This window comes from Triturus cristatus, chromosome 8 (assembly GCF_964204655.1).
Source record: "Triturus cristatus chromosome 8, aTriCri1.1, whole genome shotgun sequence".
Classification (NCBI taxonomy): domain Eukaryota; kingdom Metazoa; phylum Chordata; class Amphibia; order Caudata; family Salamandridae; genus Triturus; species Triturus cristatus.
Genome location: NC_140591.1, coordinates 183,860,190 through 183,885,733, shown reverse-complemented (window position 1 = coordinate 183,885,733; position 25,544 = coordinate 183,860,190). Strand labels below are relative to the sequence as shown.

Sequence of the window (25,544 nt, the reverse complement as noted above, 5' to 3'; positions counted from 1 at the left end):
GAAACCTCTAGCTATTTTCGTAAAACTTTACACTGTGGGTGGGCAACTGAAAGCTTCCTCCGGCCAAATTGCCACCTCTTTATATTTGTTGAAGTGACGAATCGCATGAGGGTAACCAATTGGGTTGAGAATGGGATCACCTTGAGACACCTATTGCCTTTCCAAGTTCCTTTTACTAGAGTGTGCACAGTGTTTTGTTGCACACTCAATTTATTTTGTTCTCATTTTTGCTCCATAGCTCGTAATAAAATAAAGATGCGTACAAGTTCCAAAAGCCCTCATGGAAAATCTAGGACAAGAAGCAAAGAACCTGAAAAGCCTAGGTAAGTTTACATTTTTATTGTGTAAAGAAATTACAGAACAGACTATTGAGTCCTAATTAATTGTGTTTACATTGTAAAACGTGCAAAGGTTAATGGTTAGTATGGTCATAATGTTTCATTTCATCCTAAAAAAAATTTAATGGCACAGAATTGCAATATTACTAAATTCTGTATTTAATTATAACAAATAATGGTAATTAAATCTTACGAGTTATTCCATTGTTATTTCCACAACTAATTCAGTACAATGTGCAATTTTGTGGTTAGTAAAAAACAAAAAAAACATGAATCAAAAAAATCAGAAAGGTAAGCTATTGATAATTCAATTCTAGCTGGAAACCACAAAATGACTCGTATTATCCTTTGCAGCTTAAAATATTCCCGTTATGATTTTTATTTTTTTCTGCTTTGTCAATTTTTTCCAAATAACTAATCTCAGAGATAATTTTTTTATTGGGTGTTTCCAAGGGCATAGTATGTAAGGATTAACTCGTATATAATTACCAACTACAATCACTATTCACAGTTTCAAATTTGATTATCAGTCTGACTCTATCCCTCTCTCTCACATTCTGCCTCTCAGGTTTTAATTCCCATCAAATGTGTGTGTAGGATATGGAGAAGATTATATTAAAAAAGACTCGCTCCTAACTTGGGTGAATATGCAGGTGCTACCCTGCCGCTTAATTTCCTTTCTAATGTTAGTCAACTCTAACTCTTCTCAAATTGAAGAGCAGATGTGGGCCAATAGTCCATTGGCACAAAAAAATTATGTTTGCCATTAAAAGTAACTTTCAAGCTCTGTTTGCAAACCTAGTTACCATAAGTCTGTAGGTAGCATGTACTTTTAAAAGTTATATGCTGGCCAGATCAAATAGGCTTTTGAATGTCAGGAATGGTGTTTTTGAATATGACTGTCCTGAATGGCCAACCAGTTTTAGGACTGTCTGATTTGAGACACAGGATCCCTTCAGCAGACACCACAGACTAGCTTGATCACGGCTTTTTGACGTAATTATGAGAATTTCTGGGGCTCCTGCTTGTAATGTATATGTTGCAGGTTAATGGTTGTGTGACTGCTAAGATCTTGTGGAATTAGGAAAAACGAAGCACCTTTTTAAACTGTAGAGCTGTGAGAGGAGGCTGTGGCAAACCAAGCTGACCTGTCATTTTAGGGTAGTGACAGGGTAGAAGATAAAAGTGAGCTGTTTTAGGTTTTACCTTTTGCCTGGATTTTCTCTAGAGTAGGGCGGACATTTTTGTCTGAAGACAGTTTAGGTATTACAAGGTAGTTCTCCTTCTTCCAGGCTTTGATACACATAAGACAGGGCTAGACGGGTCATAGGTATTAGTCCAGTCCAACCACTCTGATATAAAGTTGTGTGTCATTGGTGTACGACTGGCAGTGTACGGCGTGGCCTTTCATGAGGATGATAATGAGTAAGCTTTATAAATGTTGAGAGTTGAGTCCCAAGGGACTCCAATGTAACAACTGTTTTATCTGATGGACATTTCCTCATTTTGACTTGACACACTAGATAGCTTGATTTATAAGACATATCGCTCCATGGTGTAGAATTCTGCAGTTAGATAAAAGATGACAAACAGGGCAACATGTTCTTTATCAATACACCTAATTGTTGTACCAGAAGCCCACTCAGATTGTTTTAATCCTATGCTGTTTTGTGAATCTAGATTGTAAGTGGTAGAGGTATTGGTGCAAGTTAAAGAAACAGAGTTGGCAAAAACTATGTTTGTTGGTGCTCTGTAGCTTACACAGGCAAAATAGTATTTATGAATTATATTGGAGTTGCACCACTTTTCAATTGTATGCAGTCAATTAGTCCATATTGAGTCCATCTGTTGCTTAAATTTCCTTCTTTATTGTTTGTTTATATTCTTCTTTTTTTTAAAAGAACCACAGCCAGAGCGTTTCGTTCTATAAACAGAACTTCTTCAGGGCATTTGTAATTTCCACGGAATCAGAAATGTAATACTTGAGACAAAATAGTCCTTTTCCAGAAAGATATGATCACCCTGTGCGTCTAAATCTTATAAGTTGAATTTATCGTTATCATTCAAAGGTTGATATCATTATCCCATATGATGTAGTGATAGGGGCCCGGTCGCTCAAATCGATCTCCCGTCGTTCGGGATCCGAAACGACGGGAGATCGATTTGAGCGACCTGGCCCCTTTGCTAGGCACTGTGCGTGATGGGCCCGATGTCGATACGGATTAGAGAATTTGAGAGTGATTATCATATCACTACATCATATGGGATAATGATATCGACCTTTGAATGATAACGACAAATTCAACTTATAAGATTTGGAAGCACAGGACGATAATATCATTCTGGAAAAGCACTATTTTGTCTCAAGTATTCCATTTCTCATTCCGTGGAAATTACAAATGCCCTGAAGAAGTTCTGTTTATAGAACGAAACGCGCTGGCTGTGGTTCTTTTTAAAAAAAGAAGAATATAAACAAACAATAAAGAAGGAAATTTAAGCAACAGATGGACTCAATATGGACTAGTCGAGGCAACCCACATACTACTATCGATGTGTTTATATATTATTTGGAGATCAGTTACATCTGTGTTGAGTTGAGTAATCTTCCAAAACAAAGTGAAAGTGCTGCAGCCATTTCGAATGGTGAAAAATAAAAGCAACTCTTTAGTAACACAACGCTGTATGCGAGAAAAGGATTTCGGTTGTCCCAAAATGAAATGATGCAATAGAGGTTACCAGCATCTACCACTAATATATTTATATGTAACCAAGAAATCTTTTACAGCTGTGGGAAGTTAAGAGAGGTACCCAAATAAAGTAAAAAGCGCAGCGGCTATCCTGTAATGGTGAGCAGTGAAGGCGTCTCCTTAGTGGTGCATTGGTGACAAAAGGATTTCTAAAGCAGACAAGCACTTCAAACATATAAAAGAGAACAGTTGATTACAGTTGAAAGGATGAGGAGCCTGATCACGGAATTGCGCACATCTACGAATGTGGCTCGAAAATTCGAATCTAAGAAATGAGATGAACATCTACAAAAGCTGTAAAAATCAACAAATATGTTTTGGAACGCTCTCATAAGGCGACATGCACAATGAAAACAATCATATTCCAAAAGACGAATAAAAAAACTCTAGGAGAAAATACGAAAAAGGCGGCGATTTGAAAAGTTCCCAGTAGGTGGTATCTCCCGGATGGAGTAGCGTTATACACAGCAGAAGAAATTTCTAAAGAACAAATCTGATTCAATGCTAATGAAAAATGTTCATATAAAGCAAAAAGGCATGCCTCGTCAAGCATGATAAATTGTCGGGAAGGATACTGATAAATCTTCTTCAATTGTTTTACGCGAAAAACAACAATACAGATTAGGGAACAGAAAGAGCGTTCCAAATGAAAGAGGAGTAGAACCAGGTGTTCAAACAAGATTACTGGCCAAAACCATACAGGGGAAGAAATTAACCCAGTGGTGGAGCAACTTGATGCCAACACACCAAGCAAAATGAATTGCAAACCTTTCCTCTAACATTTTGACAACATGGTTGTTCTTGGCAAAGGGTTATGTTTTTGCCCTACTGAAAATGTAATTTTGTGGATGTACACATAGACGTGTTTAAATTTATAAGAACACTAAAATTAAACATTTCAGAGAACATCCTTTAAATCCTTGTGCAACCTTGCGAATTCCACAGGCCTCAACCTTTTCAATTGATGATATCAATGATATACATCGGATTGTATCTCTGAATGAACCTGAGGATGTGGGTGATCTAGTGCAGCTAGCAGAGGAACAGTGATTGATGAGTTTTACCACAAAGTAACTTCAGATGTGTCAAGATGAGATCTCCAATGTGAACTGCTGTAGCCTAAGCCTACCCAGAGCCTACAAATCACTGTTCTCCACTCTGCATGTCCTTGAGAACCATAGCATCCTTTCCCCACTTGCAAGGAAGAAGCTCTTGGCTCAGGCAATCAAGGCTGAATTTCTCCTCTGCCACGGAGAACACAGCAGTGTTTGTTTAAAGGTGAAAAAAGCTAAGCTGGATAATAAGGAGCTCACTTCAAGAATCCCTGATAAACAAATCCATTGTAAACCAGACATTTATCTGAGCCAAGAGGTGAGAAGTTCAGGGCTAGAGGAAAGCTCCAAAGACTCTGCTTCTCCTCACTTCCACTCAGGTGTCCAAGAACCTCAAGGGAGAGGATCTCCACAACTTCACAGAAAGGACAGCTGCGTGCGTATTGTCAGGTTTTCATATGTACAAAAGTGAAGATTTCACCTCTAGTGCCTACCATTCTATAACTGCCTCTGACCATTCCTTGTCAACGTCCAAAAACTTCCCTGACCCCCCTCTGCAATGGAAAGAATCATGTGCTAATAGACCAGAAATCAGAAAACAATGGAAGGACCCTTTGATAGCATGGACCTCCTGGAGCCTCAATCAAGATACACCCTCTGAAGGTGACGAACAAGGGCCACCTGCATATAAACACCCTCTCTTTAATAGATAGACATCTTGCTGGGTTCACCCCATGGCTTACTCAGCAGAGCCACAGACCGAGCAAAAAACAAAAGCTTTGCTGCACAACAGCGCTAGTCCCTTAAGGTGCCACAGTGCAGAGCCAGCAACAAAGGGAGAGCTTAACAAAGGTTCTGTTCAAGAAGTGACATTCCGAGTTGTCTCTCCTTTCCAGCAGGAAGGGAATAAAAAAGCACACCAGAACCTGGGGATTTCTAAGGGCATACCACAGGTAATTTGCAGGCCAAAGCCAGTGAAGCCATGCCTGAACTATAGCGCTGCTCTTACCTTGGCTTCACAGATGAACAATGAGGGAATAAAGCCAAGGATTGGTACAAACTTCCTTCACCCCACAGAATCTTTGAACTCCTCTATTTCCCTGTCATTGTTTCAGCCTCTCCCTTTGAGACCAGTATTTCTTCCTGCCTTTCCAGGACATCTGTCACCCACATTCTTTTGCTCGCCTGATCACTGGCTGCCACTACCATTATCATCGTCTCCCATTGACTGCAGTAGCTCACTGCAGGACAGGTGATGCCCCCTTTCACTCTGGCATGTTCCATCCACAATCGCTACACCACACATGCCCTCACGTCATCTAAATACAAAGTTATAGGTCTTGGAAATGAAAACTCTTGTCTTGGCTTATTATGCTAAAATTGCCGCCTGACCCATCTGCAGGAATTCCTGTGTGTAAGAACATTGCGCCAAAGTGAAGCTCCTTCAAAGAGATAATCCCAGTTTTGAGACCTAGAACAAGAGTTTGTCTCTGTATGTGCTACCCTTTTTCAAATAAAAACAACTTCTGTATAGTGGGTTACAAAAAAAAGAAAAATCACTTCCGATGTGTACAAAATTGAGGACTTGCATTTGAATGGTGATAGATGTATACATGGCTTCAATATCACCAAAAAAGATAGTTATTCTGAGTGCACTAAAGGACCATTTTAGCATAGTCATACGTGAAGCTGACAAAGGTAAGAACATTGTTCTTATGAACAAGACTGACTATCTGGGTTAAATCAACAGGCAGCTACAAGATCGGCCTGCTATGAAAAACTAAATGATAATCCTATTGCTGATATTCAACAACAGATCAATGTTAGACTTACAGATTGGCATAAATCATGCCTACTGACAGATTATGAACATAAATAACTATGGGTTCACCATCCCAGGTTTCCATTAATATACGTACTACCTAAAATCCCTAAACCCGGTATATTCCCCTGGGGATGTCAATCATTTCCAGCAATGGCTCACCCACAGAGCACATGGCTGAATATGTGGATGGCTTCCTACAGCCATTCGTTAAGTATCTACTATCCTACTTAAGAGGTAGCAAGGATGTATTGAGTAAAATGGAGGACTTTAAATGGGATAGCTATAACCTTTTATTTGTCACTATGGACGTTGAAAGCCTGTACAGATGTATATAAATGGAGTGTGGCATAGAGGCCCTTGAGTTTCATCTCTGCAAATGTAACGCCTGCCATCTGGAACATACACCCATGTTGCTTGAAATGGTCAAGATCAATCTAACTAAAAATGTTTTTCTTCCCAATGGGGTGTGGTTTCTCCCAAAGCAAGGGACAGGAGTGGGCTCCAGGTTTGCTGCGTTTTACACAAACCATTTTAATGGTTTGTTTGAGTCAGAGCATGCTTGGGGTCCCAATTTACACAGCTGGACGAGTAACATAATTTTCTATGGACATTTTATAAATGACATTTTGATCTTCTGGAGTGGAACTGTCACTTGTCTCCTGGAATACCATGCTTTATTGAATGAGATCAGATTCAATGTGAAACTGACTTTCAATTATGACAAACATGAGATTGACTTACGGCTGTACATACATGAAAAAGTAATTCATAGTAACATTTTTTTAAAACCCACTGCATGCAGTAGTATGCTTCACTCCACAAGCGCCCACTCTAAGTCCACCATAGAGGCTAAACCCTATGATGAAATGGTCAGTGTGAGGTGGAATTGCTGCCAAGAACCCAGTTTTGATAAGAGTGCAGAGCATCGAGCATAGCTTCAAAGATCGAGGTTACGATGCCAAGGTTTTGGACAAAGCAAAAGGAAGAGTCAGCAAATTGGACAGAAGACATACCCTCTTGATGAATTGGGAACACAGAAAGAAAGGGACCAGGAGGCAATTTTTATCACTAAGTGCAATGCTTACAGCAATCACATTTTTAATGTGCTTAGAAAACAACTAACTGGCACAAACTTGATTCCAAAACACTCCCTGATGGGATTGTACCCAAAAAACCAAGAATAGTTTACCGCAGAGGCATCACACTTAAACACATTATACCCCAAATATGTCAAAACCAATCGTAAGGAAACTAGTACTCTACGTGAATGCCGGAGAAACCAAATAGGAGGCTAATAGAACTACCAAATTCAGGTAGAACACCATGATAGAATACACAATCAGCTCCTTCATAATTTGTAACACATCTTATGTTGTTCATGCAATAGGATGTGGAAAAATTTATGTACTGCTGTTGGCAGCAGTGTACGGTGTCTGAAAATAAGAATAATGGAACATGCTAGAGCCATGAAACATTGAGGCAAAAGATATCCAGCAGTGACACATATATACTCGTCCCAGCCCACAAACACCTGAATCTGGTACCATGGGTTGGAGCAATTATCTCACGGTGAAAGAGGAGGCAAAAGAGAGTTACTACTTAGACAAGTTAAAGCAAAGTGGATATGTCGCCTGAGGTCAATAAATGTAGGCCTGTATACGAACAATGAGTTTCACTATTTATTTTGAGACCGGGTACACTCGGAAGACTACAATTTCAGTTTTTTGTCGTGACTGGCTGTCCTCCCATGCATATTTAGGGCATTGGCAACGTATCATGTTTGACGAGGCATGCCCTTTTGCTTTATATGAACATTTTTCATTAACACTGAGTCACATTTGAGCTTCAGAAATTTCTTCTTCTGTATATAAAGCTGCTCCATCCGTTAGATACCCCCGAATGGGTGCCTTTTAAATGTCCTCCTGTTTCGTATTTTCTCCTTGATATATATATATATATATATATATATATATATATATATATATATATTCCGTCAGTCAATCCTTTGCTTGAAAAAGATTGCGCCGAGCCCCAATTTAGTTGATAACAGCGTGCTTTATTCGATCAGGTTTGTGGCAAACAACACCCAGGGTGTTGTTTGCCACAAACCTGATCGAATAAAGCACGCTGTTATCAACTAAATTGGGGCTCGGCGCAATCTTTTTCAAGCAAAGGATTGACTGACGGAATAATAAGGGTCGCGCCCTTGCCGGTAGCCCGCCACCAATCTGAGGCAGAGGATATCGCGAAACAAGGTTTGAATTCATATATATATATATATATATATATATATATATATATATATATATATATATATATATATATATCAATACTAGTCGGGTCCTTCCGGGATCCAAGCCCTGGTCAGGTGGTGCGCTGTCCGGCGAACCCAATGCCGGATAATCCAAATGACGATAACAAAGAAGAGAAAACGCACTCTCAGAAGTCAGTCGTTTTTTAATTAACAATCGCTACGCGTTTCGACACACAGTCGTGTCTTGCTCACACGATTTTTTACACAGTTCCCAAACGTACATATAACCATACGTAAACACAAAAGAAGTACTACCATATTGCTCACTCTAAACTGTGCGTGTAGCCGCCATTTCTAAACGGGTTTCAAACTCTTAAAATTGAATGAGTACGTACATGTTCCCTTCACAAGGAGTCAGCAAATGGACTATAAAACAAGTTAATACTAAACATTACTAAACTGTAAATAATAGTAATGAAAAATTAGGTGAAAGGTCCGAGTTTACTATACAATGAACTGCTGGTGCAGATTTGGAAGCATTGCTAAAACTTTATCGATTGCATGTTACCTCACACGAACAGATTTCTTTCAAAACAGGTTTACTAAAGCCTGGTGAGCTGTTAGTATATACGCCGAGCGGACTAGTGCCGCATACGTGAATGTTTACGTGCTGATATGCAGAATTACATTAACCTGCTAATTGCATATTCATGACGCCCAGCTTAGAGTTCTCGGACTCAGAACCTAAATATTAATTTATCAGAGGACTAGTGCCCCATATTCAATATGCACCCGTATAATCAGAAAGCATACCTCTAACACCAACTGGCAAATTAAAGCTGGGAGCAGTTAGTACTTCTAGATTACAACCATATGGTGGTTTACGCAAAACAAAATAACATCAGTGCATACTAGAAAACAGTGAACAAAAGATGTGCAGTTCTTATCTCATAGAGCGTGTAGTGGCATCCGCATGAAGAAAAGGGTAGGGAACCTGTGCCGTGTCGTTGAGAAGTGAATGGTCCCTTCCTTTCCTCCTGGATGGTAATAAAAAACATAAGTTAAAATTACGAACAGCTCTAACAAAGTTTCAAACAATCATCATCTATGCACAAACACATTATTCGAGCTAGCATACAGTAACAAGAAGGATATTCAATAAAAATCACTGGACATGGTAGAAAGGTTCAGTCATCATGCAAATGCGTTGCCAGTTCCTCGTCAAGATTATGCCCCCCTGGAAACTTGGTTTCTAGTTCCATTATCCATTTAGATTCTCTCTTTCTCAGGGCTAACTCTCTGTTACCTTCTCTTTTGGATACATGCACCTGTTCTATGGCGAAGTACTTCAAAAGAGAGTTGTTGGACTGGTGTGTATCCTGGAAATGTCGTGCAATTGGATAGTTCTGGTCCCTGTTGTTTATGGCCCTAAGATGTTCCTGTATCCGCTTTTTAACCATGCAAGTTGTACTCCCAACATACCAGAGTCTGCATGGACATTCCAGGATATATACTACATAGTTAGTACTGCATGTAAGGAACTGTGAGATAGTTTTACTTTGTCGTGATCCTGTAATCTTGAATTCCTTGACCATGTGGCTAAATTTGCATGCTTTGCAATGGCCACATGGATAGAAACCTTTAAGATTAAATCGGTTCCTATTAGGTGTTTCTGTGATGTCGCCTCTGACCAGTATGTCCTTCAAATTCCTCCCTCTCCTGTATGTTATCAGGTGTCTGTCACTGATGGTGCCACCAATGATAGAATCAGATTTCAAGATTCTCCAATTGTCAGCCAGCATTTTCTGGACCTGTTTAGATTCATGATTAAACGTGGTTGTCACCCTCATTGGTACTTCATCCTGGTCATTCCTAGCAGAATAATCTAGGGCTTGGGGTCTACTGATTTTATTAATCTTATCCTTGGCATTTTTTAACACCCATTCCGGGTAACCTCGCTCCCTGAATCTACCTAGCATGAGACCTAGTTCCTTCTGGAAATCTTCCTCAGTACTGCAATTTCTCCGTGCCCTTAATACCTCCCCGAAAGGGATGCTCCATTTAAGTGGCTCCGGATGAGCACTATGGGCATGTAGCAAGCTATTCCCGGAAGTTTCCTTCCGGTGTAAACTTGAAACCATGTTACCATCCTGTATTGTAATGACGGTGTCTAGGAATTCAATTTTGTTACTACTTATGTTTGAGGTAAGATGTATATTGTAGCTGTTGTTATTCAGTTTACTAATGAATTTCCTAGCTTCCTCTTCATTGCCCTTCCATATGACGAAGAGATCGTCAATATATCTCAACCACACCAGGACCTTCCTAAAGTCTGGATCCATGTCACTGTTAGCGCGGAGCTCCTCCTCCCACTTACCCAGGAAGAGGTTCGCAAAACTAGGTGCGAAACACGTTCCCATGGCCGTGCCGCGGATCTGTTTGTACAGTTCACCATTAAATAGGAAGATGTTGTTGTTGAGGCATAGCCTCATCATGTCAGCTAACATGTTGGTGTGTTCAAGATAGCAGATATTTCTTGCCCTGAGAAAGTGAAGGCACGCTTCAATGCCCTGGGTGTGATCAATGATGGTATATAATGAACTCACATCCAGGGCAATGAGTAGATATTCTTCTGCCCATGCGATGTCTGAAATTTTATTCAGAAGTCTTTAGTGTCCCTAAGATATGAGGGTAATTGAATGACATACTCCCTAAGGAAAAAGTCAACGTATTTAGATACATTCTCGTTGACATTACCCAAAGACGAAACTATGGGTCTCCCTGGTGGCACCTCTGGATTTTTATGTATTTTGGGGAGTAAATACAAAATAGGTAGTTTGGGAAAATCCTTTTTGAGAAAACAGTATTCCTGCCATGAGATGAGCCCCTCCTTTTGCCAGTTAGTCAATTTTTCCCATGTATCGCTTAAGCTTAGCTCAGGAGTTGCATGGAGGATCCCCCTCTTAATCAGGATATGTTTGTTGCATCAGCAGATTTATTTGAGTGTTTTATTGTGTTGGGACTATCCGACCCAAGTTCCTCATGGAGTTGTGTTCAGCTTCTTGTGACTCCTAGCTGGGCCAATCACCCCAGGATTGCCTGGCTTCGAGAGAGGTCTGAGTCGGTGGATTCAGCGCCCAAAATTTCAGGGGGGCTTCCCCCGGCGTCTGGTCGTTCTAGGGAGCCGATCTGTTGTGGAAGGCGGGATTCAGTCTGCACCTCTTGACTTCTGTGGCCTTTGGCGGTTGTGGTGGGCGAACCCTACATGGCTCTGCAGGCGTCCCGGCCTCTGCATGAGCGCGTGCGCCTTCTTGTTTTGTGGGATGTCACGGGCAGCCTTGGTCCGAGCCCCCGAGGGTGGAACGGTGGCTCTGGATCTGAGGGGATGCTCCTTGGTCAGTCAGGTCCAGGCTGATTCTGGAGTTTCAAAGAAATAGTAATTTTTCTCTGAATATGATCCGGATGCGGGACGGGAAGAGCAGCCTGTATTGAAGGTTGAGAGCGCGTAGTTTTTGCATCTTTGGGCCTGAACCTCTCTTGTATAGTCTGGAAAGATCATTATGGCGTGGTTTTGGTAGGTCAGGGTTTTCATGGTGCAGGCTTGTTTCAAAATTGAGTCTCTATCCTTGAAGTTTAAGATCCTGGCAACGATGGAGCGGTGTGGGGCTCCCGGTGGAGGTCTGGGCGACAGAGATCGGTGGCCCGCTCCACCGCGAACCATGCAGACAGTGTGCCTTCAGACATCCATGATATTTTCCATTTCTCAATGAGAGCCACTACTTTTCTTTGTTCTGTCCCTTCGGGAAACCCCACCAGACGAAGATTGTTGTGCCTTTACCTTTTTTCGGCGTCTTTGGCTCTTTTATGCAACTCTTTGGTGTGGGTTTGTAGGCGGGCTATCTGTTCCCTCAGTTGATGTACGTCGTCCTCCACTGAATAAATGCGGGATTCAGCTTCTGAAATGCGGGTTGTTGCGTTTCTGAGGTCCTGTCAGAGAAGAGACATGTCTATCCCGACTTCGTCAATTTTATTCTCCACCGCGGCCTGTGATGAGCTAATGGCTTGTAGAGTTGTGGTAAGGTTACTCCCAGCCGGAGTGGGTTTCTCAGAGGCCCCGTCTGTGGGCCCGGGTTCATTTGTGGTGTATTGATCCATCTTGGTCTGTGTCGCGGTTGGCTTAGGCCCACGACTTTCCCCATGGTGGTTTAGGGTGGAGGGCGACCTTATGCTTGGACTGTGCCTGGGTTTTGTTCAGCCTTTGTATGGGGAGCAGAGTCCGTTCCTGTTTGGTCGCACAGCGGGTGTGAGGAGGGCTGTGTCTTAGTCTTTAGTCGGTGGGGGGTGTTGTCTGGTCTACCCTGGCGGGGATATTAGTTCGTGCGACAGAAGGACTTGCCCCACAGGTGTCGTGTCCTTGGTTCAGATGGAAGCCAGTGGATGGTGTGACGCCGCGGTGGGTATGCGTTAAGCTCAGTGTGGACAATTCACTTAGGGGGGCACCTTTGAGGTATAACTGCCACGACCCAGGGGCTCACATTGGTTTCTTGGTGGACGGTAGGCAGTAGTAACATGCTCGATTTGCTGTGGGTGAGCCCCCAAAGGAATCGGTGCCTAGGTCTGTTACTTGAATTATGGTAGGGACCCAGTTCAGTGTCTGAGGCTCCCGTGGCTAGGACCCCCAGAAGAGATCCGGTGCCAGAACCACCCGGCCCGTGTTTACCACTGCCCCGATTTTGTGTGTGGCGGCTAGGGCAGGCCTGACGCTCCCATGCCGGGGGCCCGTACTTCAGTCTCTGGGCCTCACCTGGGCCAACATCGCCACTCGCGTCTCCAACCTCAGGGATCTCGGATGAGACGTTTCACAGGATCACCTGCTACAAACAGAAAGCGGTGCTCGGGCCAGATGGCTGATGTTGTGCTGGGGGCCCAGATCCAACTCGGCCGAGGCGAGCCCGGTTCATCTCTTGCTGCTGTGATAGGGCCGTGTGCTCGCTTCTTCTCCTCGTAATGTGGGGCCTTTTTCAGTGGGGGTCCCGGTCGAGACGTGTCATGGGATCACCCGCTGCAGGCAGAAAAGGGCGTTCAGGCCAGATCGCTGGTGCTGTACTGGAGGCTCGGCCCCACCTCCGCCAAAGTGTTCACGGTTCACCTCCTTCTGTGTTGTTAGGGGCAGCAGGCCTGCCCCCTCTGCCCTCAATTTGGGACCTCCTTCGGTGCGGGGGCTTCTTTCCCTCGTTCGGGGCCACCGCAGCCAGCCTATGCCTTGGTCCCAGAATCCGTCACTTACCGGCCCGTTGCTGCGGGGTCACATCGGCTCAGCCGTGTCGTGCCGGGCCAGGGGGCTTCGATCGTCTCCTGCTCGGTGGTTGACGTCCCAAGGCCCGCCCCTTCAGGCCGGAGACCTCGCCTTTGTTCGGGATGTGCCGCGGCAGAAGTTGGGGACCTTCAATCATTCAGGAGGGCTTTGGTGGGGTACTGGGGGACCTGTAGTCTCCACCTTAGGGTGCGACGGGCCCGATCCGCCATCTTGTCAGGAGTGCACTCGCTGACTCGGGGTGGATCGGGTCACCAACGGTCTTCCCTCCGGCTCCTCTCAGTGCGGGTGTCTGCCGTTAGAGTTGGTGGGATGGCTTCCACTCCCAGGGTGAGAATTGTCCGCCGATGGGTCTATAAACTCAGAGCGGATGCCTGAGGGGGCCTGACCACTCTTAGAGTGCGACTGCCATCTTGACGCTCCAAGCCACCGGCCTCTCCTTGATATTTTATATTAATTTTTTTCAAATATGATTGATTAGCATTTCTAAGAGTTACTTCTCACCGTCATGGGGATCATACATACACTTTTCCTTAGCTACCTCTTTTGTTAATGGGGGTGTTGATACGATTCGCTTCATTCTTCGCCCACTGTGTTCAATGTAGAGAGAAAACTTAGCGATGGTGCCATTCATAGACAGCCCTACTCACAAAACCGTTGTAGACCAGGTTGTGCCTTTGTAATTGCATGCCACTTTCTTCATAGGTAAACAGTCTAGGTACGACCATGATGCCCCGCCACCCCGCCCCGTCCCGCCCCCCCACCCCCCACCCCCAATTCCTCTTTTTTTTGGTGATTTTTTTAAACAGCCTTTTTGTACATGTCCCCTTGTTCACAACTATGGGCATCTAACGTGCATTTATAAGTTTGCTCGTTTATGGACATTCTCTCCATTTTACTAACATTTCCGAGTCATTCCATCTATCCCCTCTTCATTACAGGGAGTCGGACTCAAGATTGTTTGATACCATACTCGCCTAACGTTTTCGTTAATGCCCTTACCATGTACCTTAATGCCCAATTGCACATTTTTACATGTAGACATGCTTATTAGCTGTAAACTGTTTTTCATTTGGGTAACAGGCAGAACAGGACCCATGAGTGTTTGCGATAATGCACACTTATTATGCTTCCTGATGATTGTTTATCTAAAGATATCCATTTCAATGATTAATTTGCCGTAGCCATGTCTGCATCCCTTTCCAATCCAGGCATTTGTATCATGGAAGTATGGACTAAAGGGGTATCTGGCACCATGTGTCATATTTTCTTGGAATTTTCAGAATAAACCACATTGGGCCGCTTTTTATCCATCAGGGGCCTATTGATTGTAAATTTATGGACTTGACAATGTTTTCAGCTGGAGTCTTTACTTGTGTGGCTTTACATTTTTATGTTATTTTTTCAGGTTCTTACTTTGGACCATTCGTGTGTGATTTCTTAACTTTTGCACCAATTTAAAGAGCGCAAAACCTCTTTCTATAAACATTTAAAATCTTGGATTGGCACTAACGTGTGCCTTGTAACATATGGTTCATTCTTCAGGTAGCTATTAGAGCTGGTTTCATTTCCAGGCTCATATACAATATATATTCATGTATTTAATTTTAATATTGATTTAGTACTTCATTGTAGGACTGCACGATTAGAATCATTTCTGAATCTGCGCATTCTATTGCACACAATATGTTTGATGGTAAACCATTAGCCTACCATCTGCAAACTTTCTTGACATGTGTAAGCTTACGAGATAAGGTAATGGAAGACTTGCACATTTTTAATTGGACTAGCTTCCTTGTAATACATAGCGACACACTTTATGCAAACGTAGGTTTCCATCTGGGTAACACCGGTTGATTTTCCCTGCTGCACTGGTTAAATGTTTTCTATATAAAAGCATTTTTTTTGCATTCTGCACTGTGGGGTATTGGCATCCTCTAGATAAGATTAAGTAATACAGTAATGTGATGCCACCATATGCACAAGCTTTGCACAGTGAATCGAAGCTAACAAACTGCATGCTGATCACTGCGATTTTTCAATTGAAAATATTTCACTTAAAAGGAGTTGAGACTTGTTTGATGCTATAACCATGATTTAGTACATGCATGTAGTACTGTGTATGGTTTGTGATGTCTTAATGTGTATTGTATGTCCATGTTTTAAAAAAATAACAGTATTTGTATATATTATGTGTTTTGTAACCCTGAAGTCCTTTTGAACAAAACGCGTTGGCTACAGCAAAATTGGAAAATAAATGTTTTAAATGCAAAAATCGTGAATAAATAATCCGTTTTATCAACAAATCGGTTCTGGTAGTCTCTGCTACTTATTTTAACTTTGAATGTATATTGTCTCTTCTACTAAAGACATCAATTCTATATGGGTACCAAGTCACATTTCCCTTAAGTTAATGGAGTTTTCTCCTGGTTTTTTAAGACTAAGTTGCTGGTCCTATGGAGTTGAGCGCCACAAAGTTCTGATTAATAATTCACCTATTAGTGTGTTACAGTGTGGTCCTCTTTTGCCTCAGCCTCTTTTGTAAATTGCTGACAGTTCAAGTTTACCTGCCCTGGGGTATCCAGGTGCAGAGATGCTTTAAGCGGTGGTAGCCTCGAACGGTACACGCTTAAGTAAGTGGGGAAAAGACCCTGTAAGAAAGAGGCTGCTCCGGGGGCTGGGAAACCAGTCCAGCAGAACATTGGGAAGGGGAGGGCTTGGCTGCTGAGGGTCTCAGGACCACAGAGACACCGTCTGGTTATGTGAACCTAGGCTGGGAAGCTCGGGCACAGAGGTGTTTTTTCCTACTGGTTGGCGAGTTATAGGCTCTCACGGTTTTTGGTGTACCTGCAGAAGAGAGAAAAGAAACACAGCAGGGCCAGTCTTGGTGTAGAGCTGGCCTTTCTAGAAGTCCCTAGGTGTGCAGCTACGTTTTAGCAGCGGTGATGTTCTGACTGATCACAAACAAGCCTTGGTGCTTGCAACTGGCTCCAGTACATCGGGTATTGGTGCAGGACGACTCCTGGGGTGCCTGGCATCTCCAAGTTTGGCACGGAGACAAACCTGACCTCCTGAAGCATGAAGACCTATTGCTGGGCTGCTGCACCCTCTCTGGGCTCAGGGGTAGATGGAAAGCTGGTACTTGGTAGCTACAGTCTGTGCCTGCTGATGCAGGGAAGTGGCTCCTCCATTCTAAAGGAGATGTTGCTGGGTCGAGGAAGTGCTGGGCAGACCTGCAAGGGTTTGGGGAAACTTTCGCTTCTGGATGAGTCAGTGTCGGTGATTGTTGGGAAACCAGCAGTCAGGCAGGGTTTTGCGTTAGCGTTGATGCTGATGCACAGTTCTCACGTCTTTGGCTCTTCTTTGTCCTCTTTCTTCTTTCAGGCAGACGAATCTCAGTTCCTGGTGTCAGGGGGCATCTAAATACTACAATTTAGGGTACTAAGGGGAATGAAGGGCAGTAGCCAGTGAGCTACTTACCCCTGGGGTCACTAGGATCACTACTTCCACTAAATGTCCACTTCCTGTGAGGAGTGGGCATAATCCTGTCCCAGAGTTCCTAAACAAGATAGTGGAACCCTTCTTTTGTGGAGCTCATCAGGTAACCCACCTTAACGGTTTGACTAGCCTGGAGGTGCAACATGCCTACTGCATAGCTAATTTCCAACCTGTTCTGGTGCCAAATGGGCCTCAGGGCAAGGGGTGGCATCTCCCAGGTCTAAGGGAAGCCGGGGTCATATATCAAAGGCGGCAGGGGCTTTGAAGCCCCTGACCTTGGTATGCTAAATCACTAGCCATCCTGTTGGAGGCGGTGTGAACAACTTCCTCCGGAGCAGGCCTTTTTTCTGAACTCAGAAAGCACAGGCTCTCACCTGCAGGGGGTATGTGGTGGTAGGCTTGACAATACCAATTAGCCAGCACACTAGATACTGGTAGGTTTTCAGTAAAGCCATCATGTATCTGGCGAACTCGTAATGACCAGTGCCCAGTACTTATACTTAAGATGACTTCCCCTTTTCACTCGTACCATCTAGTAATGGAAATAAACAGCACAGAGGCATAGCTGTTCATGCGGATATGCTCTCACATGTAATATAATGCACCCTACCTTAGGGCTACACTGCCTGCTGTAGGGGGTGACTAACATATATTACATGCAGGGACTTTGACAGGGCACACAGTGAGGGTGCCATTTTGTATTTTCAGACATGGTTTGCACCATGTCACACAGTATGCAATGGCAGCCTTCATGCAATTTGTAAGGGGGTCCCTTAGGGTGGTTTAATTCATGCTGCAGCCCTTAAGGACCCTCTTTAGTACCCATGATCTAGATACCGGTGGTACCATTTACTAAGAACGTATAGGGGTGCTAAAGTCCCTTCCAATTGGTGTACAGTTAGACTTTACATTGTTTTAGGGAAAAAGCACTGGCACTGGAGCCTGCTTAGCATGCTTCAGTGCATTGTCAAAACCCAGCACCTAGTAGTTCTAATGGTGGCAAAAAGTGGGGGAACATCAGCAACAACATTCCATTTTCCTACAACTATCCATTAACAATCTGATGGATGGGCAGTTTCACAGATTAATACATTGATTTGCAAACCAAGATAACCAAGCATTGGCAGAGTTGAAAGTTTTTGCCTTAAAAGGTGAGGGCAGACCTATTAACTTTGTGAATTCTTGTTTGTGTTAGATCACCCTTTCATTACCATTCTAAAATGTGTGTGTGTTTGTGTGTGTGTGTGTGTGTGTGTGTGTGTGGTTGCGTTGCGATATGTTTGCATGCATACGGGTAAACAGCAGTCATCCTTGAATCGTTTTTGTCTGTTCCAAGATGGGCATTGTGTGTGTATGCATGTGTCGCCACGCAAGTGCATGCATGCTTTTTGATGCACCACAAAAGATTGAGGGGTGAGTGAGCAGGTGGAAATGCTCAATGTGTGTGTCAAAATGTGGAGAGACGCTACATTTTAAAGTTGTTTTGTCCATGAAATGCTGTGAGCTGGTTCTAGTGCTGATGGGCAAGCTGTTAATCAATGCCTAAATGAAGCTGAAAAGAAGGAATATTGGCTAAAAGTGGCAATTCAAAAACACGTTTTTGTATAATTATCTGTATATCCCTGTATAATGTGTTATTATGACAATTACTCCGAAAGTGCTCTGTAATTGAGACCTAAACAAAGATTGCTGACATCAGTTTATCACATAGAAAGCAGGGCAGATTGAGACATATTCCTGCAAAGTGACAAATAACTGAATTTATTTAGCATACAATATTCAATTTGGGAAAGGAGCAACAATGACATTTCTTCAAAGACACTAAGCCAAGAAAAATGGAAATGTTAGCTGTATCTAGTAGTTGCTGAGGAAGTCAGTCACACCTAATCTGGCAGTGGACGCAGTGACTCAAAGAAAGAAAACAATTAACTGAATTTAAAATCTGCAAGTATTTGCGTCTGCCATTTCAGTTTTTCTCTTTTTCCCCTTTGCCATATGTAAACTAGGCCTTTATTGCATTTGTGATCCATTTACACAGTAATTGAGGGGAAGAAAGCAAACAGAAGTACACTTCTTTTGCAGGTGTGGTGGAGGGTAGAACTTATATCGATAATGACTTATGAGACTAAAGTTGATACTCAGTTACTTAGGGGAAGAGTCCAAGCTCTTATTATCAGCAGTAACTTTTTAAACCGATTATTGGTTAGTTTCAGTTCCTACATCCAAAGATCTATACACATTTGTCCATATCAAATTGACATTGATTAATTGTTGTACACTTTAAACAGTAAGTCAAATGCTATTTTGTCAGTTAAAAAAACAATGTCTCCTCCTCTTGGTTTTGGATAAACAATTGAGAAACGGTTTTTTGGATATTGTTTTTTTGTTTGTTTATTTCAGACAACCTGAAGGTTCAAAGCTTGACACTCCAGAGATTCCAAAAAGTAATCCTAGTAGCACTACCTCAACGGTAAGATTGGGAAATACTAATATTATTCTATTGGCACTTAATTTTGTATTCTTATTCCCTTGCTGGAATTGAAAGCCTTGCATGCTTGTTGTTCTGAGTTTGTCTCACCAGTGACAGAATAGGACTGGTGATTATCATCCATTGATGTCACTAGGCATGACATGTGGCAAAAGTGGTGGCAGATAAACCTCCAGTTGTGCAATATTGTTAATATTGTTTGTTTTTTGGATTATTGAGCTTGAATCGACATCTGCAATAAAGAGTGTACTTAAAAAGGGACCACAGCTTATTAGTTGCTGAAGTTCTTGATTGCCCAATACAGAGGCTGAAAAATTGTTTCAGAATGCACTGCGTATTTCAAGTTTTAAGACTTCATGCACCTCGTGGAAGATGATTTTGCACAAACAAATCTAATGCAGAGCTTGCATATTTTCCTCTTACTTTTTGAAAATAGCAACTTGCAAATTAAAGCCAACGGTACCAGAAAATTGAAAAAAAAAATATTTTTAAATCCGAAAAAAGTAATTTTTCTAGACCCTGCCCCTTCTTATAGTGTTGCCTTTAGATATACCATTCTTTTTTTTTTTATAATTCTTTTTATTGAACAACATGAATCGGAATGGTAGCATGAATCAGATTGACAATTTACAGGCAAGAGGAATTCATTCAACAACACAGTGATAATCACATTAGCTACAGGGACAGAGCAATGATGCGTCATGGGATACAGCATTTATGGTGAGGGCAGGTCATCAGAAATGGAGTTGCGTGGGGGACTACAGATCTCCCCTCGATATGTGTTCCATGCCCCCCAGATTTGAGACTACTTCTTGGGGCAGCCCGTCGCAATATACACTGTTTTTTCCCGGAACATCCACCAGTCCATGTGTTTCTTCCATCTGCTATGGTGGGTGGGTTTGTGGCTCCCCGTAGCTGAGCAATTTTCCTTTTTGCCATCATGAGGCCTAGCGTGACCCAGATCTTACCCATTCTGCTCAGGTCCGTGGATTCCCATACATTCAAAAGGCACCTTTTCGCTTCAGGGCGGATGACCAGATCCAACACTTCGCTAAGAACAGCATGTATTTGGCTCCAGTACACCTGAATAAGATCACATTCCCACAGAATATGCATAAACGTTCATTCATAACCACACTGTCATCTGCAATACCCCCCCTCCGCCCTCCCCATGTGGACCAGGCCAGGTCCAGTAACGTACACCCTATGCAATATTTTGAGCTGAGCGAGTCGCAGTCTGGCCAAAATTGCAACTTCCCTTGTGGAGGCCAGTGCCTCTTGCCATTCCTCATCATCCATTTCGAGGCCATCCCTTTCCCACTTCGCCCTGGTGCCCTGGAGGGGGTCTGCGGTGTTGTTTATCAGCGTTCTATATGTCAGGGAGATTACTTTCTCTAGTAGGTATCCATCGAGCAGTCTATCCTTGAGGGGTGTGGATTCTGGGGGGGGGGAGGAGGAGCCTTCAGTTAGATGGGACTGTAGGGCATGGCGGACTTGGAGGTAACGAAAGTATTTTGGGTTAGCAAGCTCATGTTTCTGTTGTAGGGAGGCAAATGTCACCACGTCACCCTTTACCCACATGTCTCCGATATTCGAGATCCCGATGAGGTCCCTTTATCAAACCCTTTCAACTTCCGTAGATCACCTAGCTTCTCTGAGTCCCAGAGGGGTGTTGCTAGCATCAATTTCCACTCCCATCCCATACTTTTGGTTGCTGCATGCCAGACCTGCACAAAGTGTCTTGTCGGCCCAGTGAGGGGGAACCGCAGCGGTCCAGAATAAAGGGCTCTGTTGTAATTCCCTCCTGGAAAGAGCCACCGGTCCATGGTATAGCCCGGGTCGTCTATGCGGCGATATGTGCCATGGTTAATAGCCGCAAGGTGAGCCGCCCGATAGTATTTCTTAAGGTCTGGAAGGCTGATCCCACCGTCATACCAGTTAAGGGTGAGTTTGGCCAGTGCTATTCGGGGTTTCACTCCCCACAGCAAGTCCCTCTGTAGGCCCTCTTTATCTCTGAAGTAACGAGTAGGCACTGGGTCGGGGTAGTTTTTTAGAACATAGAGGAAGCGAGGTAGGGACATCATCTTAGAAAGCGCTGCCCTGTCCAACAGTGAGAGAGGAAGCGCCTCCCATGCTGTTATGTCTCGCTTCAATCTTTGCAGTGGCGGGAGCAGGTTGCAATCATAACAGAGTTGTTGATTCGACGTCACGTAAATCCCCAAGTATTTAAAGGCCACTGTGGTAATTTGTATAGGGCAGCCCTTAGGTAAAGTGGGAGGGTCCCTGTTGAGGACGTATATAAGAGATTTACCCCAGTTAATGGAGTATCCAGAGAATCTGTCGAAGCTTGCAAAGATGTCAAACACCACGATCAACAACGCTTTTGGAGAGGCAAAGGAACAGAAGAATGTCGTCCGCATATAGCGAGATGCGGTCTTCCCATGTTTCTGCCCATCGTAGGCCACGTATAACTGTATCTCTACGAACCCATGCCGCCAGGGGTTCCAGGGCAAGGGCAAAGAGAAGGGGGGACAGTGGACAACCCAGACCGGTCCCCCGACCCAGTGCAAACACTTCAGATTTTTTGTTGTTCACTACAACCTGTGCCAGGGGCTCAGAATAGAGGAACTTGATCCAGTGGATAAACCCAGTCCCAAACCCCATCTTTGCTAGCACGGCAAAGAGGTATGGCCATTCAATGGTATCGATTGCCATAGAGGCGTCCAGTGAGGCTATAATCGCCGGTTCTTGTATCATAGCTAGCCTTCCCATCACACCATGCACTCTGCGGAGATTCAACGCAGTATTGCGCTGGGGCGTAAAGCCCGACTGGTCTGGGTGTACCAATCCGCTGATCACTTTGACGAGACGGTTGGCAAGGAGCTTAGCAAGGATTTTAGGTTCCGCATTTAGGAGAGAGATAGGCCTATACGAGGCCCAGTCCGTCTTAGGTTTGCCCTCCTTATGAATGGTGATGAGCGTGGTCACCCTCTGATCTAGCAAGAGTGTCCCATGCTTCTTGCTATCTGCAAACATGGTCTGCAGGTGTGGGGCTAGTTTGTCCGGCTCTAGTTTATAGAGCTCAATTGGAAGGCTGTTGGGACCCAGCGCCTTGCCTGACTGGAGACTTCTAATCGCTAGTGCAATTTCGTCATTGGTGAAGTCGCTGTCCAATAGTTCCCAGTCATCAGCCGGCAGGGTAGGAAGGGGAATGTCCCTGAGAAGGGACTGGGAATCCTCTTCAGTATAAGATATGTGAGTGCGATAGATGTCGCTAAAGTGTGCAGCGAACATATTAGCAATAACCTGGGGATCTGTAATGGATTGTCCATTTTTAACTATCAATTCTGGCACCAACTTGGACTCCAGCTCTTTTCTGTCCTACCATGCTATGAGTTTCCCTGCCTTATCAGGAGCAAAAGAGAATACCTGCCACAAACGGATAAAGAACAAGGCCCTAAACAGGGTCCAAGAAATTAATAACCACCGCCGGTCTGCAAACCCAGACAAAGAAAAGCACAAAAAAGGATATAGATAGGTTTATGAATCTTTTAATTATCTTTTTTATTTCCCGTTGCTCCCGTGAGAACCGTGCCTTGAGGTTGTTGGTCGTCCCAGCGTTTCTATACAGGCGCGATTATTTTCATTACCCGTCTCCTAAAATCCTCCATCTGGCCTTGCTGATTTAGAGACTGCCTGTGCGCCTATTCTCCTCTCGACTAAAGGAAAATATCTTCCTTCACCTCTACCCATCGACGACGAAAGTGTCTCCCTCTCCGCTTCAATATGGATTGATCTCTTGATGACCTATGGACACCTTACTGCTCAAGGCCTCCACCCGTTATTAGAAACCTGCTATCTCTTTGAAGAAATACCTTATTTGTCGGTTGGCGCAACATCCCTCGACCTTTAGGTGTGCCTGTCCCACCATCCCTGCCTTCCTTCGCCCTGATGAAGGTGCAGCCCCTGCTGGGGCTTGTACACCGAAACGCGCGTTGGCATTCTTCAGCCTATCTTTGGCTATTTAAAAACGTGCTCATTGGCACTTTTTTTAGCCCTTCGGGCTGTGCAAAGTTTATTCATTGAACATGAATTGTGAAACGACCATTCAATTTTGTACATGTTTTTATTAGTGTGTATTAACGTGATGTGTTGTATGACGTTGTTGTTGAATGAGAGTTAGTATGATTGTGGAGTTTTGAAGGAGTCTTGTGGGACTGTCATCTATTTGATGTATAGGAATTGTACTATTTTGATACTCACCTTGATTGTTGCTGTCAATTTAGATATTTAATTTCCCCAAAAACTTTTTTCGATATTTTCACAAACTAAAATGATGAAATAAAAAATATAATTAAAAGATTCATAAACCTATCTATATCCTTTTTTGTGCTTTTCTTTGTCTGGGTTTGCCTACCGGCGGTGGTTATTAATTTCTTGGACCCTGTTTAGGGCCTTGTTCTTTATCCGTTTGTGGCAGGTATTCTCTTTTGCTCCTGATATTCCTTATTTCCCCTGGTATACCTGCCCGCATCTTATTTCAGGGGTCCCCTTTCTTAGTGGATTTCCCTGCCTTATCCCCAAGGTCATACACTCTGCCCGCCGTCTCCCTCCCAAGGGATCAGGCCCTGTGCGTGGCTATCGCTTTATACTCGTCTCTTTTGAATTGTAAGGTATGGAACTTTTCCTGTGTCACCTCCTCTCCCAGTTCTCCTTCTAGTCTGAGGACTGCACTTTCTACATCCACTAATTCCTTCATCTTCTCCTTGCATGTTCCAGCTATCTGGGGGAGTGCCTGCCCCGTATTACCAACTTAAATGCCTTCCACAGTGTCTGGGGGAGTCAACTGTGCCCTCATTTTCTTGGATGTAGTGGTCAATGGCTTGCAGCAGGGCCATGCGCACACCTGGATCACGGAGATATCATGGATTTATAGTGGCTATCCTACCTACTCTTCCCTGACCCAGTGCCAGATGAGCCCATATCGGGGAGTGGTCGAAGATGCCTCTCGCCATGTGTCTGATTTCATGGATATGCGTGATTTGGGATGCCTGTACGATAAAATAGTCTATACGGGAAAGGCTATTGTGTGCCCCGGAGTGAAACGTGTGTTGGAAACTATCTGGGTGGTATGCCCTCCACGCATCTGTTAAACTGAGGGCCTCTAGGAAGTCTGGCAACCATCTGGTTGATGCTCCTGTGTCTCGCGGGGATAACGGTTCAGCGTGCCTGAAACCACAGAGTTGAAGTCCCCTCCCATCATCAGCAGACCCTCCGGAAGTGAGAGTAGTACAGCACCCAAGTCTTTGAATGTGCGATTCTGAAGGCCTGGTGGGACATAGTCAGACATGCACGTGAGCGTACATCCTTCCCACTGCCCCCTGATGCCAATGTATCTTCCCAGGTCATCCGGCCATGTAGAGCGGACTATAAAGGGAAAGGAGTTTCGCATCAGTATTCCCACTCCTCGTGATCCAGTAGTGAAGCCTGCGTGGGCCATCAGTTTGTAACCTCACCTGTTTAGTGCCTTGCAGGAATTTCCCACCAAGTGTGTTTCCTGGAAAAGGATTACGTCCGGGGCATGCCTCCTAATATATTGTAAAACCACACAGTGCTTAACCTTGTCCCCATTGACGTTCCAGCTCAACATTTTAATGCTGCTGTGTCCTTGCACACTCATGGAAATATGTGTAGGTCAATGGTTTCTCCCATAGAACGCAATCTTTTCGTGCTGATTCAACAAAAACAGAACAAATCTCAATATCCCAATCCCAACAACCCCCCTCCCTGTTCCCCTGCACTCTGGGCCTTAAACCGCACATAAACTCATCTATGCAGAGTGCCTGTCACCCAACTGAAGAACTAAAATAGAAACATGGGGGTGAAGTGGGTGCCTCGTCTCCCCATCTCTTCCTAATCGATTAACTTCCTACAGCTCCCCGAGAGGGGCCAAGCCCCAGGAGTCACGTCCCCATCAAACATGTGTGGACCCAATAAGTCAGCAGCAGTCTCTGTTGCATGGTACCTG

General features: G+C 43.8%; 1 protein-coding gene and 1 pseudogene across 3 annotated transcripts in view; both read left to right on the top strand.

Annotated features, from left to right (window-relative positions):
* Positions 1–25,544, top strand: part of LOC146801785 (E3 ubiquitin-protein ligase TTC3-like) — a 1,762,960-nt gene that overhangs the window by 470,622 nt on the left and 1,266,794 nt on the right. For all 3 annotated transcript variants that reach the window (XM_085621278.1, XM_085621277.1, XM_085621276.1), the window contains exons 16-17: positions 239–323; positions 19,429–19,498. In XM_085621278.1, coding sequence (XP_085477404.1) covers positions 239–323; positions 19,429–19,498 — 155 coding nt within the window. The remainder of the gene's footprint in view (positions 1–238; positions 324–19,428; positions 19,499–25,544) is intronic.
* LOC146801786 (AT-rich interactive domain-containing protein 5A-like) lies at positions 4,166–5,474 on the top strand (annotated as a pseudogene).